Raw genomic sequence first — 16,731 nt, 5'->3', positions numbered from 1 at the left:
TGGTGAAAAATGGCTGAATAACTATGTAGGGGGACTAAATGAGAAAGAAGTACAGAAAATAGTTAACACAGAGAGTAGCAAGCCTTTCAAGTTTGGTGATGGGCGAGTTGTACATTCGACCAAAAAGGTCAAGATACCAGCCAAGATAGGAGAAACAAAATGCTGTATAGAAACAGAAGTGGTTCCATCTGACATCCCTTTACTGCTGAGTAAAACATCGCTAAAGAGAGCAGGAGCTGTGCTGAACGTGGAGAACGATACAGCAATAATGTTTCAGCAACCGATAGCTCTGGAGATGACCTCCTCAGGACACTACTGTCTGAACATAATGGATAATGAGTCCCCATGTGATACATATGAGAATGTGGTCCTGGCCATCACAGAGAATATGACTAAGGAACAAATACACAAAGCTTTACTGAAACTTCACAAGCAATTCGGACATGCATCAGTTGACAAACTGAAGAAGCTGCTGATAAATGCTGGAAACACTGATGATGAGAGCACTGCTATTCTAGAAGAGATAGTAGGAAAATGTGAGCTATGTCTTAAGTACAGCAAGCCTAAGCCCGAGCCTGCTGTTGATCTGCCCATGGCCTCCCGATACAATGAGACTGTGGCAGTAGATTTACATGAGCTATAACCGAATGTGTGGTACCTTCACATTATCGATCACTTCACACGCTTCAGTGCGGGTGGCATTGTGACCACAAAGAAACCAAGTGTGATAGTGAAATGTTTTGTACATACCTGGATCAGTGTCCATGGTCCACTGGAGCGTCTCTTCAGCGACAATGGCGGTGAGTTCAATAATGAGGAAATAAGAGACATGGCAGAGAACTTCAACATCGAGATAAAGACGACTGCTGGCTATAGTCCAGGGAGCAATGGCTTGCTGGAACGCCATAACCAAATGCTCACAGAGATAATGCTGAAGGTAAAACTTGACAACGGAGTTGACTGGAAAACTGCACTGGATTGGGCACTCATGGCAAAGAACACAATGCAGAACGTACATGGCTTCAGCCCACATCAGCTGGTGTTTGGACATAATCCGAACCTTCCCTCTGTGTTAGTGGATCAGCCACCTGCTTTGGAGGGAACTACTATGAGTGCATGGGTGGGACAGCACATAACAGCATTACATGCAGCAAGGAAAGCTTTCACAGAGGCAGAGTGCTCAGAGAGAATCCGAAGAGCTCTACGAAAGCAACTTCATCCAACAGATGAGAAGTATGAAACTGGGGACAAGGTGTTCTACAAAAGGACAGACTGTGTTGAGTGGAAAGGTCCTGGAGTCGTGATAGGACAAGATGGGGTGGTGATCTTTGTACGCCATGGTGGGACCTATGTCAGGGTTCATCATTCTAGGCTGCGGAAGGCTGATAAGAGTGAAGTAAGTGCTATTGGGGGTCTAGAGCACCCTGGGGAGAATGTTACTGAGGGCAATATGAATGTACCTGTTACTGATAGTGACGTGGATGTTGTTAACAATGTGGGAACATACCTGGTACTGATTGTGACATAGATGTTGATATGAACAATGACGGTGAGGCTGGGGGTGTTACAGACAATGATACAGATGTCACTGAAGGTAACAATCATAAGGATAATCAACAGACAGGCATAAGGGTAGGAGCCTCCCTAGGGCTGAAAACAGGTCAAACAATCAGCTTTGTGGATAATGTAACAGGTGCGTCTCACAGAGCTAAAGTGATGGGACGAGCAGGAAAAGCTACAGGAAATAACAGAAACTGGTACCACCTACAGTACTTAGAACCATCTGACATCGCTGGTACTATGGGGTCAGCTGATCTTACTAAGGTAGACAGTATCTGGGTTAATCCACTGGATAGTGTAGAACTATGCTCTGATATGCAAGAAAATGATGTATTAGTCACAGATGGTGTTTCATTTCATAAGGCTAAACTAGATGAAATCAGTAGCTGGAAAAATAATGGGGTGTTTGAGGAGGTAAAAGCTATGGGTCAAAGGCATGTGTCCACTAGATGGGTATATACACTGAAAGAAACCCCTGATGGTATAATACCCAAAGCGCGTATTGTGGCTAGAGGTTTTGAAGAATTCGACACTAAAGATATACAGAAGGACTCACCTACATGCTCATCAGAGTCCCTCAGACTACTCATGTCAGCTCTATGTCAGAAAAAGTGGACATTAAACTCTATGGACATCAAGTCAGCTTTCTTCAGGGAATGGCGTTGTCTCGGGACATCCACGTTCGCCCACCTCCTGAGGCTAAAAGTGAGAGAACATTGTGGAAGCTCAAAAAATGTGTCTATGGACTCGCTGATGCATCACTCTACTGGTACAACAGAGTCAAAGCAACGATGCTGAAAACAGGGGCCACAATGTCACAAGTTGATCCTGCTGTTTTCTACTGGGTTGATGAAGATTGTAATGTGACTGGTGTCCTTGCCTGTCATGTGGATGATTTTATCTGGGGTGGCTCTCACAAATTTGCCACCACAATCATTCCCCATCTCAAAACAGTTTTCTAAGTGGGACGTGAAGAAGAGGACAACTTTCGCTATGTGGGGATGGAACTAGCCACAGTAGATGGAGAAGTGCACATGCAACAAGAGATCTACATAAAGAATCTTCAGCCCATTCTCATAGACTCATCAAGAGCGTTGCAGCGTGGTGCTCTTCTCACAGACTGTGAGACTGACAAACTAAGGTCAAAGATAGGACAACTCCTATGGGTGGCTAGACAGAGTAGGCCAGATATCATGTTTGATACATGCGCCCTTGCAGCCAATCTAAAACATGCTACTGTACAGAGCATGCATGAAGCAAATAAGGTAGTAAGAAAACTGAAATCAGAACGTGTCACCCTAAAGTTTCAGAACTTAGGAAATGAGGACTCTTTGAAGTTTGTTGTTTTCAGTGATGCTTCCATGGGAAACCTCCCAGATGGGGGAACACAAGGAGGACATCTCATCGTGCTGATGGGCGAGGAAGGAAGATTCTCGCCAATCTGCTGGCAATCAAAAAGGATCAGAAGAGTGGTTCGGAGCACGCTGGCAGGAGAGACACTTGCCCTTGCTGATGGTATTGATAATGCCATATTTCTGTCCTCCCTCTACTCTGAACTTACCACAGGAAAGGTCCAACAGCACACCCTACCTGTGATGTGTGTAACAGACAACTACTCCCTTGTGGATGCCATCAAGTCCACTAAGTCAGTGACTGAGAAACGACTGAGACTAGAAATAAGTGGCATCAAAGAACGTATCCAGAACAAAAGGATTCATTGTATTCTGTGGTCAGCTACAAAGGAACAGCTGGCAGACTGTCTGACCAAAAAGGGAGCCTCTTCCCTGGTATTGCTTAAGGCACTGAATAATGGACAATGGAATCTAGATGACTTGAGTCTGACTGTTGATAACTGAGCATTTGTTTTGTTTTCCTGAAGTATTATCCTTACAGTTTTTGTTTTTTAAAAAAAGAGGGGAGATTGTTAAGTTTGTTAAGTTAACTTTTGTTGGTGCCTATAATACAGTTAATACGGTAGCCTGTTTTGTTAGTCACTTCTACTGCAGTCTTTACGGTAACCCTGCTGTAAGGAGGAAGGCGCGCTGCTAGTGAAAGGCACTTGTTGAAATGTTCGGTAGGCTGTGGCCACTTGCTGTTGAGAACGCAAATAAAACTCAGTTAAATAAGTACACTTGTCTTATTTGAAACTAACACTGATGAGACCGAGGCGCGAACCCCGGTCCCCAGTGGGCAACTGCATCGACACAAAGTTGATGCTTAGACTGCTACACCACCGCGGACCCTATGGAGCGGGAGATTGACAGGCGGATTGGTGCAGCATCAGCAGTAATACGGACGTTGGACCGGACCGTTGTAGTGAAGAGGGAACCGAGCTGGAAGTTAAAGCTCTCATTTTACCAGTCAGTCTTCCTTCCAACCCTGACCTATGGTCATGAACTTTGCGTAGTGACCAAAAAGGTGAGATTGCAGATACAAGTGGCTGAAATGAGTTTCCTCAGGAGGCATCTGATTAGGATGCCTCCCGGGCGCCTTCCTCTGGAGGTTTTCCGGGCACGTCCCCTAACCCTAACCCTTACCCTGGGAGGAGAACCTGGAGTAGACCCAGAGCTCACTGGAGGGACTACATGTCCTGTCTGGCCTGGGAACGTCTTGGGATCCCCTAAGACGGGTGCCCAACTCCAGGCCTTGAGGGCTGCAGTGTCTGCAGGTATTTGTTGCAACCATGCACTACACCACCTGATTTAACTAATTCCTTTCCCTCCTTGGTCCAAGAGGTGAGCTAATTCGTTAAATCAGGTGGTGTACATGGTTGGAACAAATACCCGCAGACACTGCGGCCCTCGAGGCCTGGAGTTGGGCACCCCAGCCCTAAGATGAGCTGGAGGGCGTTGCTGGGGAGAGGGACGTCTGAAGTGCCCTACTAGAGAAGCGGCTGATGATGAGATGAGATGAGGAATACTAAAAAAAAAAATATCCAGGAATGACTTAAGGACAGCCATCAAACCCGCTAAAAGGCAATATTAGGACAAACTGGACAATTACTACAGGGCTGTGACTCGCGGCGCATGTGGAGGGGGCTGCAAACTCAGTGTGGCTTTCAACACCTCCGCCTCTCTCCCAGATGAGCTTAACAAACTTTATGCCCGCTTTGAAGCTCACATCTTGGACACAGTGACAGCAGCACATTGCCCACCTGATGAAGTCCATCTACAGATGACAGAGCCTGATGTGAGTAAAACTTTTAAAGGGTTATGTCTCATAAAGCTACTGGCCCAGACGGCATCCCTTCCTGTGTCCTCAAGGCATGTTAAACTCAGTTATCTCAGGTTTTTACTGACATCTTAACCTGTCCCTGTCATTGTGTGTGCTTCCACTGTGTTTTAAGAAAACCACCATGTTGCCTGTACCTAAGAAAACACTCCTGTCTTGCCTTAATTATTATACAAGCAAAAGGTACTTACTCATATTTGATTATTTTTCTTCTTTTTTTAGAACCGTAAGCATGTAACAAAATCTAAAATATTAATGTATAAATTATAAGAAGGTAAATAGAAAACACTTTTCAACTTTGTTTTTGCAGATGTAAGTTGAAATAGCAGTCGTTATCTCCTTCCATCTTCGTGATTCTTTGACATATGGTGTGCCGCGGGAAAAACCCTCTTGCACCGTCTGAGTCTGGGGTTTGTTTTGACCACTCGACTGTGCTTTTGCGGCTCTCATCTGTAGACTCTCTCCGTACTGTTTGGCATGGTTCTTGCATAGGTGGTAAAATATGCTAGAGGTGTTTGAGTCTGTTGTGGGGACCGGCGTGCGGGATATTTTGCAAAGTACAGTTTTCTGATCCATGTTAGACTTTTCATACCCAAACCATGTCCATACGATAGACGTAGCCCGTCTTTTCGGTGCAAGCTCCTCGTTTTGTCCTGGCTGGTTGGAGTCCTTCTGTTCGGAATTACCTCTTTCTGTGTTACGTTCACGGTCCTCCATGTTTGTTTGTATTGCATTCATGTAAATTTCCTGCCTGCGTCCATGCTGTGCAAAGAGTGGAAAGGGTCGTCCAGATGACAAAAAATATTGCTGTGAAGAGTGTGATTTGCGACACAATGAAATAAACGATAGAGCTTAATATGAAATGATAGACATTTTCTATCATCACACTATATATATCATCATATCGCACAGCCCTACCTATGTCAGAATGTTGTTTATTGATTACAGTTCTGCTTCTAATACAATTGTATCATTTAAACAAAATCCAAAGGATGGCATAGTAGTGCAGTGGTTAGCACTGTCGCCTCACAGCAAGAAGGTCTTAGGTTCGAACCCCGGGGTTGTCCAACCTTGGGGGGGGGGTCATCCCAGGTCCTTTCTGTGTGGAGTTTGCATATTCTCCCCGTGTCTGTGTGTGTTTTCTCCGGGTGCTCCGGTTTCCCCCACCATCAAAAAGACATGCATGTTAGGTTTAATACTCCTGTCTGTGTCCCTGACTGAGGCATGGCAAGATGAACTGGAGTTGGTCCCCGGGTGCTGCACGGCAGCTGCCCACTGCTCCTAGCTACACAGCTAGGATGGGTTAAATGCAGAGGAAGAATTTCCCCACAGGGCTGAATAAAGTAATAAAATAAAATAAAAATAAATAAACTGCTGTTGAAACTCGGGAGGTCTCAGTCTGGGCAACTATATCTCTAATTGGCTATATGACACCACAGTAATTGGACTAATAAACGACAGTGATGAGAGGGCCTATAGGAGGGAAATGGAAGATTTAACCATATGGTGCCATGATAACGACCTCTCTCTAAATGTCACTAAGACAAAATAAATCATTGTTGACTTTAGAAAGTTCAGAGGAAATCTCATTCCTACTTCCATCAATAGCTAATTTGTTGAAATTGTGGACAGTTTTAGATTTCTTTGTTAACACATCACAGACACCCTCACATGGTCTCTCAACACCAATTGCATCCTCAAAAGGGCACAGCGGAGACTGTATTTTCTGAGGTGTCTTGAGGGTTTTGTTATGAGTGCCAAAACGCTTATGAACTTTTTTCTCGGTACCATGGAGAGTGTCTTGAAAGACTGTATCACAGTGTGGTTTGGCAACCTGACTGCCCAGGACTGCAGACTGCTGCAAAGGGCTGTAAAGACAGCGGCAAAAATCACTGACACGGAACTACCACAACTTCATAATATTTACCCCACTCGCTGCTAAAGGAAAGCCCAAAAACATCATAAAGGACATCAGCCGCTCCACGTAAAAAGCTGTCACTCACAGGCGTCCTCCCATTAAGTTGCTCCAGGATCGGCCTCTACACCCACCTAAGGACCCAGAGGGAGGATGGTCATACTTGATCCTGTGTGACCACCGATGAGGTGTTTATAATATATACGAATTCCCTTTGTGTATAGTCTGTTTTGTTTGTTTGTTTGTGTGAGATGTAGGGATGGATATCAAGGTATCGGTACTAAATTGGTACCGGTACCTGACTGGTCAATACTGAAATATTGATAAGCTCCTGGATAAACAGTGCTGCTATTGGTATTTATGTAATATTAATGCTTTCTAACTGAGCTGGCATTTTCAAATTCCTAACCATCCCTATTGATTGATGACAAAGCTACCAGCGTCAGACGATTATGTTTGATGTTGTGCAACTGCATATTTACGTTCTGTACTCTTCAGTCATGACCGACAGCAAAACATTCAAAAGTGTGGGCTAACTGTACGAGATTTAATGAAAATGCAGCTAAATGCAGTATATGTAAAAAGGTCGTTCTGTGTAAAGGGGGTAACACCAGCAACCTCATGAAACACTTGCAACATTCTATAAATTTGATGCAGTGTAGTGTGTTGGACTACCTTAGCAAAGCAGCTGCACTTACGTCCTCAGTTCTGCCTCCTGGCTCCAATGGTGATGGGATTTGCCAAACTAAACTGTCACTGTCTTGACCTCATCAAGTCAAGGTAACACTCATTATCGTTTTAAAAATAAGTGTGTAGTTATTAACTCAGGACACAGTTGGCATCGGTTTTAAGCACTTCTAAATAATCCCGTAGGCAGCGTCAGTCAAGCAGCAGCCACAGCTTCATCAGTGGATAGCAGAAGTCAAGACACCCAAGTCCGACCTATTCGCCATTGCTAGACGAAGGAAAATAACGCAGGAAATACAGCAGAATGTCACAGGGCTGTCACCAAGTTTATTGTGAAAGATTTATTGCCCTTCGCTACGGTGGAGTCTAGTTGGTTTAGGTATGCTCAGTAGCCAATAGCTTGCATAGCATAAATCACTGACTGCTAGGTAGCCTAAGTTTGAACTTAGTGTGATCTGTCCTGACCACCAGAGATAACTAATTGTGTAATGCGTATGATTGTTAATATTTTCAACCGTAGGGAGATGACCACAGCCTTTAACCCTAGTTACCAGCCCGCTTCCCGAGGAATATTACTGAACATCTTCATACCTGCTTGATATGAAGTTGAGAAGATAAAACATCATTGGTGAACTTGCCAGTGTATCAAAAGTAGTCATAACCACTGATGGGTGGATAAGTATCACATAGGATCACTATATCAAAATTATACTCCTTCATGTAAACGAAGGCCAACTGAGACAGAAAGTCCTAAAGACCCAGGCAGTGTATGAGTCTCAGAATGGTTCTGTTTTGGCTGAGGAGATAGGAGAATCTTGCAGAATTTGGTGCAAGAGAGAAGGTTGTGGCCATTATAAGAGTAGATAATGCTGCAAATATGGACATGGCTGTACGACAGCTCCAAATCATAAAGCTTGGAGGCTTTGTGTATACTCTCAACCTTGGAGCACAAAAGGTCTATACCATCCAAACTATCTCGAAATGGATGGCAAGGATCCGGGGTGCCAATGTGTGGATCAAGAGATTGTCTATCGTGAAGACCGTATTCCAGGAGAAGCAGCGTATCCTGGGTAAGAAACAGTCTTATTTTTTCAGTATCGTTAGAGCAGGACTAAATAGATTTAAGTTGTTTTCAATGGGTCTTTTATATGTTTCAGGCCTGCCTGACCATTCAGTTGTCCTGGATGTGAGGACACACTGGAAGTCTCTGCTTCTTATTGTTGAAAGATTTGTGGAGCAGTATTCAGCAATATAAGCGGCTTTCTCGGACCCACGAACCAAAAGGCTCATGAGGAGAGACAGGTAATCCATTGGGTTGGATTTCACAATTACTCATAGAGAACTAGTAGATGCTAATGAATATTTTAAGCAAATATAATAATGTATGACTTAAATGAGTTCATGTTAGCATAATGAAAGTTCATGGCATGACTCGTGATAAAAACAAATGATGTAACTTAATGTACAATATTTACATTATAATATGTTAATAATTTTGTGTCAGACTTGAAAGGGTCACAAACGATGACTTCAGAAAGGCTGAGGAGTTCATCAGCCTGGTGCACATTTTGTATACATCTAACCTCTGCGTGTCAAGTGACAGGCATGCTACATGTGGCCAGATTCGGTCTGTCCTTCAAAAACTGGAGGACCACTTCAGAATCCAAGAGGAAGAGTCACAGTTTTTGGCTACCATTAAAGAACGACCAAGGCCGTCATTTTGACGGTTTTGGATTTTCAAAGTTTAATAACTTTGTGGGAAAAAAAAGATACAGACCTGCCGCTCCCTGAATTCTCCCAAAATTGCATATATTTGCATTAAAATGAATTTTTGATCAGTTCCACCAAAAAGTTATAGGATCTACCTAAAACAACCATGAGCTGTCAAAATGACCATCTCGTAATTTGCGTGTGATCGTGCGCGTCATGTCACTATTTATGACGTGTGTTGGTCACATCATTTCCTTTGCAAAATGTATTGCTCTGTCCTAGAAACACACTAGCGTTCTCCAGTGCAGAGAAATAGTCTAAACTTGATTTTTGATTATTTCCAGCATGTCTGGTTACACACGCCGTTACAGACGCACCATGACTACCACCGAGGTGTTGCAGTATTTACAGGCGTTGGACAGCAGCCATTTTAAATTGTTTGAAAAATTGTATTAAAGTTGTTAAAAGGTTAATTTCGATGTCAGTTAGTTTCTTAACAGACATCCTAACACATGTAATGCATTAATATCCCAGTTGGGTATTTATCTTGACAAAATGTAGTTTAAAATCAGAGGTCATTTTGACCGCCCATGGTCGTTTTAGGTAGGAGTGAAATTCCGGTCGTTCTAGTGTTAAAGAAAAAGTCTGGGGGACCTATCCAAACGTTACCAAGTGAAAAAAAACCCCAAAAAAACAAACAAAAAACCCACTTCATAATCCCAATTCATATAAAGTTTGCTGTTTTTTCCCTAATAAGCAAGTGACAAGACATACCCTAACTGTGAAATTACTGTTTAATTATTTTCTTGTGTATAGGATGATGATAAAATAGCATTTCTTGAGAAGGCCACTATAATCGACGCTAGATTCAAGGGAAAGGTAAAAAAAAGATGAAGTTTGGGAACAACTGAAGAAGGCAGCAGTGAGGGAAGTAAGTAATCATCAAAATATAAGTTCTTAGAGAATGTGTACAATGTTTGTTACAAGGTGTATTTTCATTTTGAATGTAATGATGTACATAACATTAACAAGGTAATCTCCCTCAGCTGTCAGAGAATGATAATGAGGTGACAGTGCATGCTCAGGATGGGGAAGAGGTTGAAGAGGAGGAGGAGGTAAGTTAGACATACTTTTGTGACACCTATGCTGGTGTTGTAATAAAAAAGCAATAAGCATGACTACAATAATATGGTAAAATTTATGTTTCAGCTTCCTGTTTCCACGGAATCCAGAGTGTCTGCACTAGAAGGACTCTTCACAGAAGAAGACCGAGAGCTGAGGAAGAGTCTCATTCTACCGCAAAAGATTGCACCAACCATCCATGAAAAGATCAAGAGTGAAGTGTCAGTCTACAGAGGGCCTCCCTCCTATCCCTACCTCAGAAGACCCTGCCCTCTGGTGGTGGGGTAGAAGGACATGCTTCCTCTCTCAGCTCTCCACCACCTACCTCTTCATTCAGGCCTCCTCGACACCGCCTGAGAGAGTGTTCTCCACAGCTGGGGACACAACCAGTAATGAGAGATCTCGGATTCTCCCTGAGAAAGTCAACATGCTCATTTTCTTAAACAAAAACTGTTGATGTATTTTTTTGGGTGGGCAAAATGATGCAGGAGAAATGCCAGAATTATCCTCTACATTATTATGTTGAGATATATTTACTTTTTATAAACACTTTTTTCTTTGTTATCCATTTCTGTTAGCTTCTGAGAAGCTCAGAGACTATAGTTATTTGCTAATTTGTAATATTATTTACATTTAGCTTCTGGTAGTAAGCAGCATTAAGGCACATCACCATGAGACATTTGTTGATCATACATTTGTTGCAATTGCTCCCCCCACATTATATATATATATACATATATATATATATATATATATATATATATATATATATATATATATATATATATATATATATACACATACACACACATACAGAAAACTCAGGAAACAATGTAACTTGTTTTTTCTGCAAAAAAGTAATAATAAAATAACCATTGAGTCTTTTCATGTCATGTCCTTATTTTTTGCACCAAATTGTGGAGTGTAGTATCAATAAGGGTATCGTTAAGTATTGGTATTGATAAGCAGTGTCAGTATAGATATCAGTATGAATATAATCCTACCAGTACCCATCCTTATTGTGATGGCGTGTCCTTGTGTCCTTTGTGTGAAGGCAGAGAGAAACGGAGCACAATAATGTCATTGTATTCTAAATGCATACGACAATAAAGTTGAACTTGCACTTGTGTAAGACATTAAAGTTTTGGCATTTCTTTAACTAACATTCTGATTCTCATTGGTAAGAAAATTTTCAAAATATATTTTTTCCACACTCCCACCACTATTTTCTCTTAGTCTTCAGGTAGGATCTCATAGAAACACCATTGTCAGAGGTGTAAGTGAGACGTTCTCTATCAACTTTAACTGGCTCAAAAAAAAAAAACATCATTTGATAAAAGTTTTGGAGTGTGTCTGATGTGTCAGCTTTCTTCTCTGGGTTGTTGTTTAGCTGAAAACATGAATCAGATGAACTAAGTTTGGCTCTGTTAAACCGCAGCTAAACTGTCTATTTCATATGTCAATGTGAAGTGTCCAGTCAGGGTATGATGCAAATAATGTGTAACGTTAACTACTCAACTGAAATGTGTTGTCAGCATTATACCTTCTTCCAATTACAAACTTAAGGCCATGATCCCGTGTTGTTTTGTTCACAACAAACTCACACAACATCTGTGTTTGGCATCCATGGCATTTTGGCCTGCTTGGTGACATCATCTTCTATTCTTTCTTCAACTGGACTGCGCTGCAGTGTAAATCATTCACCCATGCTCTCCTTCCTGTAACCAAGAATTGCAGTTTGGTAGCAATATGTTCCCATTGGCTTGGCTTGAACCATGGCGTTTTCTCAGCTGTACATGAGTAACTTCTCTGTCTCTCCAGTGACTTCTGTCAGTGCCCTCCCGCCCCCCCCCCCCCATCCCTGCTGTGAGACCACCCCACCAGCACCCCATGTGTGTTAGAAGCTATTCCACAAATCTCACTGGGTCACGTTTTGTTGAGGCAGTAGCAGTGGTTGGTTGGTGAAAGACAAGTCGCAATGCCGATACCAGCGAGCCTGATTTATCCCATGGAGGGTGACAAAAAGTTTTTACTTGAAATATGACTTGAGTTACATGGCTGTATGTTGGACATGTTTCTGACTAAAAACCACATTATATGCGAGTGCCCCAGTCAGAAAAGATGCTTTTCCATGTCTCTTTTTGTGTTCACACACCTCCCATAAACGTCCAATCTGTCTCTCATTCTGGACAAAAAACTGACTTAAATCAGACTGGGTTTGGTTTTAAAGGTGTAGTCTGAATAAAACCATAGTCACACCATCAGAGTTTGCTGGTTTCACCAGCTGATGTTGCTACAACAAGGGTACCTATGACTGCTTCAGTCAACTGTGAGGGACTAGATGGAGACATGGTGAAACATGTGGATTGTTAAAAAAAAATAACTGGACAGATGAATAACAGTGGGAATGGTAGATGGTACAGACGTAAACTGACAGGTATGTTTGGGAGATAAGTACTATATAGTAGGAGAAGGGAAAAGAGAGACAAACCAAAAGACAGAAACACTTGGGAGAAAGGTATCAGGTAGCTGATCAATAGATTGACAGGTAGACATGAAGACAGATGGAGAGATACAGGTACATACAGAAAGAGAAGAAGAAACACAAAGGTGGTATAGATGGATCGACAAAGTAGAACAGTGGGAAATGTTGATAATGAAACCTGAGGAGGAGTCTTATTGGATTGTCTTTACATGGACTTTCACTCTCTCTCTCGCTCTCTCTCTGTCTCTGTCTCTGTCTCTCTCTCTCTCTCTCTCTCTCTCTCTCTCTCTCTCTTTCTCTCTCTCTCGCTCTCTACTGCAGCCCTAGAGTATCACAATCTCAACACATCAATGGCAACCAAGAACTTTTGGGTGATCACAGGTAACTTTCATGGACACACACACACACACACACACACACACACACACACACAAACATACAGAAGTGTGGAAGCATTGAGGGGTGATTAGAGGTGATAAGGAAGTCCAGTGATTGGACAAACCATCACATGCAGTGTTGGGCACATGCAAGCAGTGACTCCCCAAACTTTCATTTCGATGCTTTTGCGCTCTTGCTGTATTTGTCCTTGCTCTGCCTTTAATCCAGCGCCCCCGTCTCTCTGTAATCTGGACTGTCTTCAGCGGCTCTGTTCCCAGGAAAACCTATTGATGTATAATTCAAAGCTTACTGGCTGGGGCATAGGGAGGGATCACTTCATATCACATCAGGCCTGCGTGTGAATGAAGCTTTTCCCACTACGTGTGTGTGTGTGTGTGTGTGTGTGTGTGTGTGTGTGTGTGTGTGTGTGTGTGTGTGTGTGTGTGTGTGTGTGTGTTTTAGGAGGAAGGTCTTATCCTGTTCTCTAGGATCTCACTTATTTGTCTGTGAGAGATCCAATGTGGAACAAGATTGATGCAAATACCTGCATGTGTGCACCTGGCCGTGTTTGATTGTGTGCTTGAGCATGAGTTTGTGTTTGAGTGTGTGTTGGAGTGTGTTTGATTGTGTGTGTGTGTCAGAGAGAGAGAGAGAGAGAGAGAGAGAGAGAGAGAGAGAGAGAGAGAGAGAGAGAGAGAGAGAGAGAGAGAGAGAGAGAGAGAGAGAGAGAGAGAGAGAGAGAGAGAGAGAGAGAGAGAGAGAGAGAGAGAGAGAGAGAGAGAGAGAGAGAGAGAGAGAGAGAGAGAGAGAGAGAGAGAGAGAGAGAGAGAGAGAGGAGAAAGTGGATGTGTGAGCTGTTTGTTAGTGTGGCTGTAATGGAAGGTTCTGGCTGAGCCTGTCTTAAAGAGAAAGGACAATTATCCAGTCCTCTCTAGCGTTCCTCTCAGCCATTGTGTGCACTCTCTCTCTCTCTCTCTCTCTCTCTCTCTCTCTCTCTCTCTCTCTCTCTCTCTCTCTCTCTCTCTCTCTCTCTCTCTCTCTCTCTCTCTCACTCTCCCTCTCCCTCCCTCTCTGTTTTCCTCCTTTTAAATCAATGCTATCCTCCCATGAGCTCCTTCCCATTCACTGCACTGATCCTTGCATCTGACTTCAATTCCATTTCCATTCCACTCTCTTCCCATCTGCATCCTCCTCCTTGCCCTCCTCCTTTCTGCTCTCCCTATCCAAACCTTATTTCCCCCCTCTTCTTTTGCTCCTTTTCCCGATTCATTCTCTTGTATACCTTCCTCCAACCCAACCTCATATTTACTCGGCTGCCCACCCACATGTCATTTAACCAACACTGCTACCATCCATGCCCCACCACCACCACCACACCACTGCCCACCTCCCTTCTGCCAAAAACACATCCTCTCGTCTCCGCCGTCTCGTCTTCCTTCCCAATGGCTTTTCTCCTTGGCCTTTCTCCACAGTGATCCAAGATGTGGATAGTGCCTCTCTGGACACCAACTATCAGAGCTTTGCCAGCCTGATGGAGCAGCGGCTGGCCGAGCTCTTTCTGGTGGCTGGGAGGCAGGGCTCTCGCACCACACGCTCTCGGAGGGCCACCACTGTGGGGGTCTACACTGTGCAGGTACATTTACTGTCAATGGTTATGTGGGTTTATACCACTACTACCTGTGTGTCACTGTGTGACAGTAAGGCCCTGATACTGTAGCCTGACTATACAGAGAACTTCAACATATTTAATCTCATCTATCGCCAATAAGAGGCACAGTGCACCAATGACAAGTTGAATGAGATGTGGGTGTGTGTTGAAATGATTGACAGGGATAAACACAAAGTGTCTTGTTTGTGTATTTTTAACTTACACTTTGATACATACTGTGAGTATTCTCAGTTGTACACACACACACACAAAGGAAATTGATTGCATCCTACTCATTTCATGTCTGAAAACATCTTCAGGGTTTCACAGGATGTGACAGATGACCAGTGCAGTGAGAGAGCAGAAAGCAGCACACAGAGGAGAGACTTGATAATTACCAGACTTGATTAAACTGTGTGACAGTGTCCTCAAATTTTAAAAAAAGAAGTTTGATGTACGATAAAAGGAAATTTGGATTTCAAGTAACGCAGCTATCGTGAAGTGTCTCATTCAAGTGCAGATATCTTGCTGCGGTCAGCTGATTATGATCAAAGTAACCAAGCACATCTTGAATCTTCATTGGGCCTCTGTAAATACAGAGAAGGGATTCTTAATCAGTGAGAAGAATGAAGGCAAACAAGATGTCTGCACTAAATTCTGTGAATGGACACTCCCCCCGCCCCCCTTATTTTTTAATCTTGACAATTTTACATTCTCCAGATGGTGAGCATACGTCGGCTGCCCGGCCCCAAGAACCCTGCAGAGATGACCTACTATGCCCAGCTGAATGGAGCACCCATCACAGGCACCACGGCTGCCAAGACCCTCAGCACACTGGACTCACAGACCATGGCACTGACACTGGGCTATTTCGTACAAGTACAGGCCGAACGTAAGCTAATTGCCCCCCCCCCCATACTATGGCTCCTTAAGGAAATCTACACTCCATCCCTGCCTTTAAGCTCAACATTAATTGATACTTTTAATTAAAATGGTATTACTTCATAACACAACTTACCATTGCTGCAACATTACATTGCACAGCTTTACTAGGGGCCTATAAGTTAACTTGGGGCACACCTACAGGGAAAATAACATTTTACTAGTATAAATTCACATATTTAGACAGACATGATAGATGTATCATTTAAAAAATTAACTCTCTAACCATAACCCCCCCCTTTCAAGCACCCCTTAAAATAAAGGTTTTACCTCCTAAACTCAAGCATAAAAGTCTTACGTTTTCTGTTGCATTCTGTCGAATTCAGGCTTACTATACATTTCCATGAATTTCCATAATGCACTATGCACTCAGCTAGGGCCTTATGATTTCAATGCAAATGCACAGTCAGAATTTCAGAAGAAGAGGACCTTTGATAAATGCATGCTTCAGTACTGTCTTAATGATTGATGCTCCAATTATCGGGGCATCACACTGCTCAGCCTCCCTAGGAAAGTCTACTCTAGGGTGATGGAAAGGAGGCTCCAACCGATTGTCGAACCTCGGATCCAGGAGGAACAATGTGGATTCCGTCCTGACTGTGGAACAACGGACCAACTCTTTACCTCTGCGGAAGTGCTGAGGGAGGCATGGGAGTTTGACCAGCCAGTCTACATGTGTTACGTGGACTTGGAGAAGGCTGACGACCGTGTACCCTGGGGTACTCTGTGGGGGGTACTGCGGGAGTATGGGGTGGATACCAGGACAGTTGTTACAAGCCATCCAGTCCTTGTATAACCAAAGTGAGAGCTGTGTCCGTATTCTCGGCACAAAGTCAAACACATTGTCGGTGGGTGTTGGACTCCGCCAAGGTTGTTCCTTGTCTCCGATTCTGTTTGTGATATTCATGGACAGGATCTCAAGGCGCAGCCAAGGTGAGAAGTTTTTCCAGTTTGGGAACCTCAGAATTGCATTTCTGCTCTTTGCAGATGATGTGGTTTTGTTGGCGTCATCAGAATGCAACCTCCAGTACCTACTGGGGTGGTTTGCATCTG

At 43.3% G+C, this 16,731-nt stretch overlaps 1 protein-coding gene across 1 annotated transcript in view; it reads left to right on the top strand.

Annotated features, from left to right (window-relative positions):
* Nucleotides 1–16,731, top strand: part of kiaa1549la (KIAA1549-like a) — a 183,128-nt gene that overhangs the window by 79,493 nt on the left and 86,904 nt on the right. The window contains exons 8-10 of the mRNA XM_056282372.1: nucleotides 13,032–13,091; nucleotides 14,561–14,721; nucleotides 15,457–15,628. Of these exons, the coding sequence (XP_056138347.1) occupies nucleotides 13,032–13,091; nucleotides 14,561–14,721; nucleotides 15,457–15,628 (393 nt within the window). The remainder of the gene's footprint in view (nucleotides 1–13,031; nucleotides 13,092–14,560; nucleotides 14,722–15,456; nucleotides 15,629–16,731) is intronic.

Source organism: Lampris incognitus, chromosome 6, assembly GCF_029633865.1.
Source record: "Lampris incognitus isolate fLamInc1 chromosome 6, fLamInc1.hap2, whole genome shotgun sequence".
Lineage (NCBI taxonomy): Eukaryota > Metazoa > Chordata > Actinopteri > Lampriformes > Lampridae > Lampris > Lampris incognitus.
This window is presented reverse-complemented; position numbering and strand designations above follow the sequence as displayed.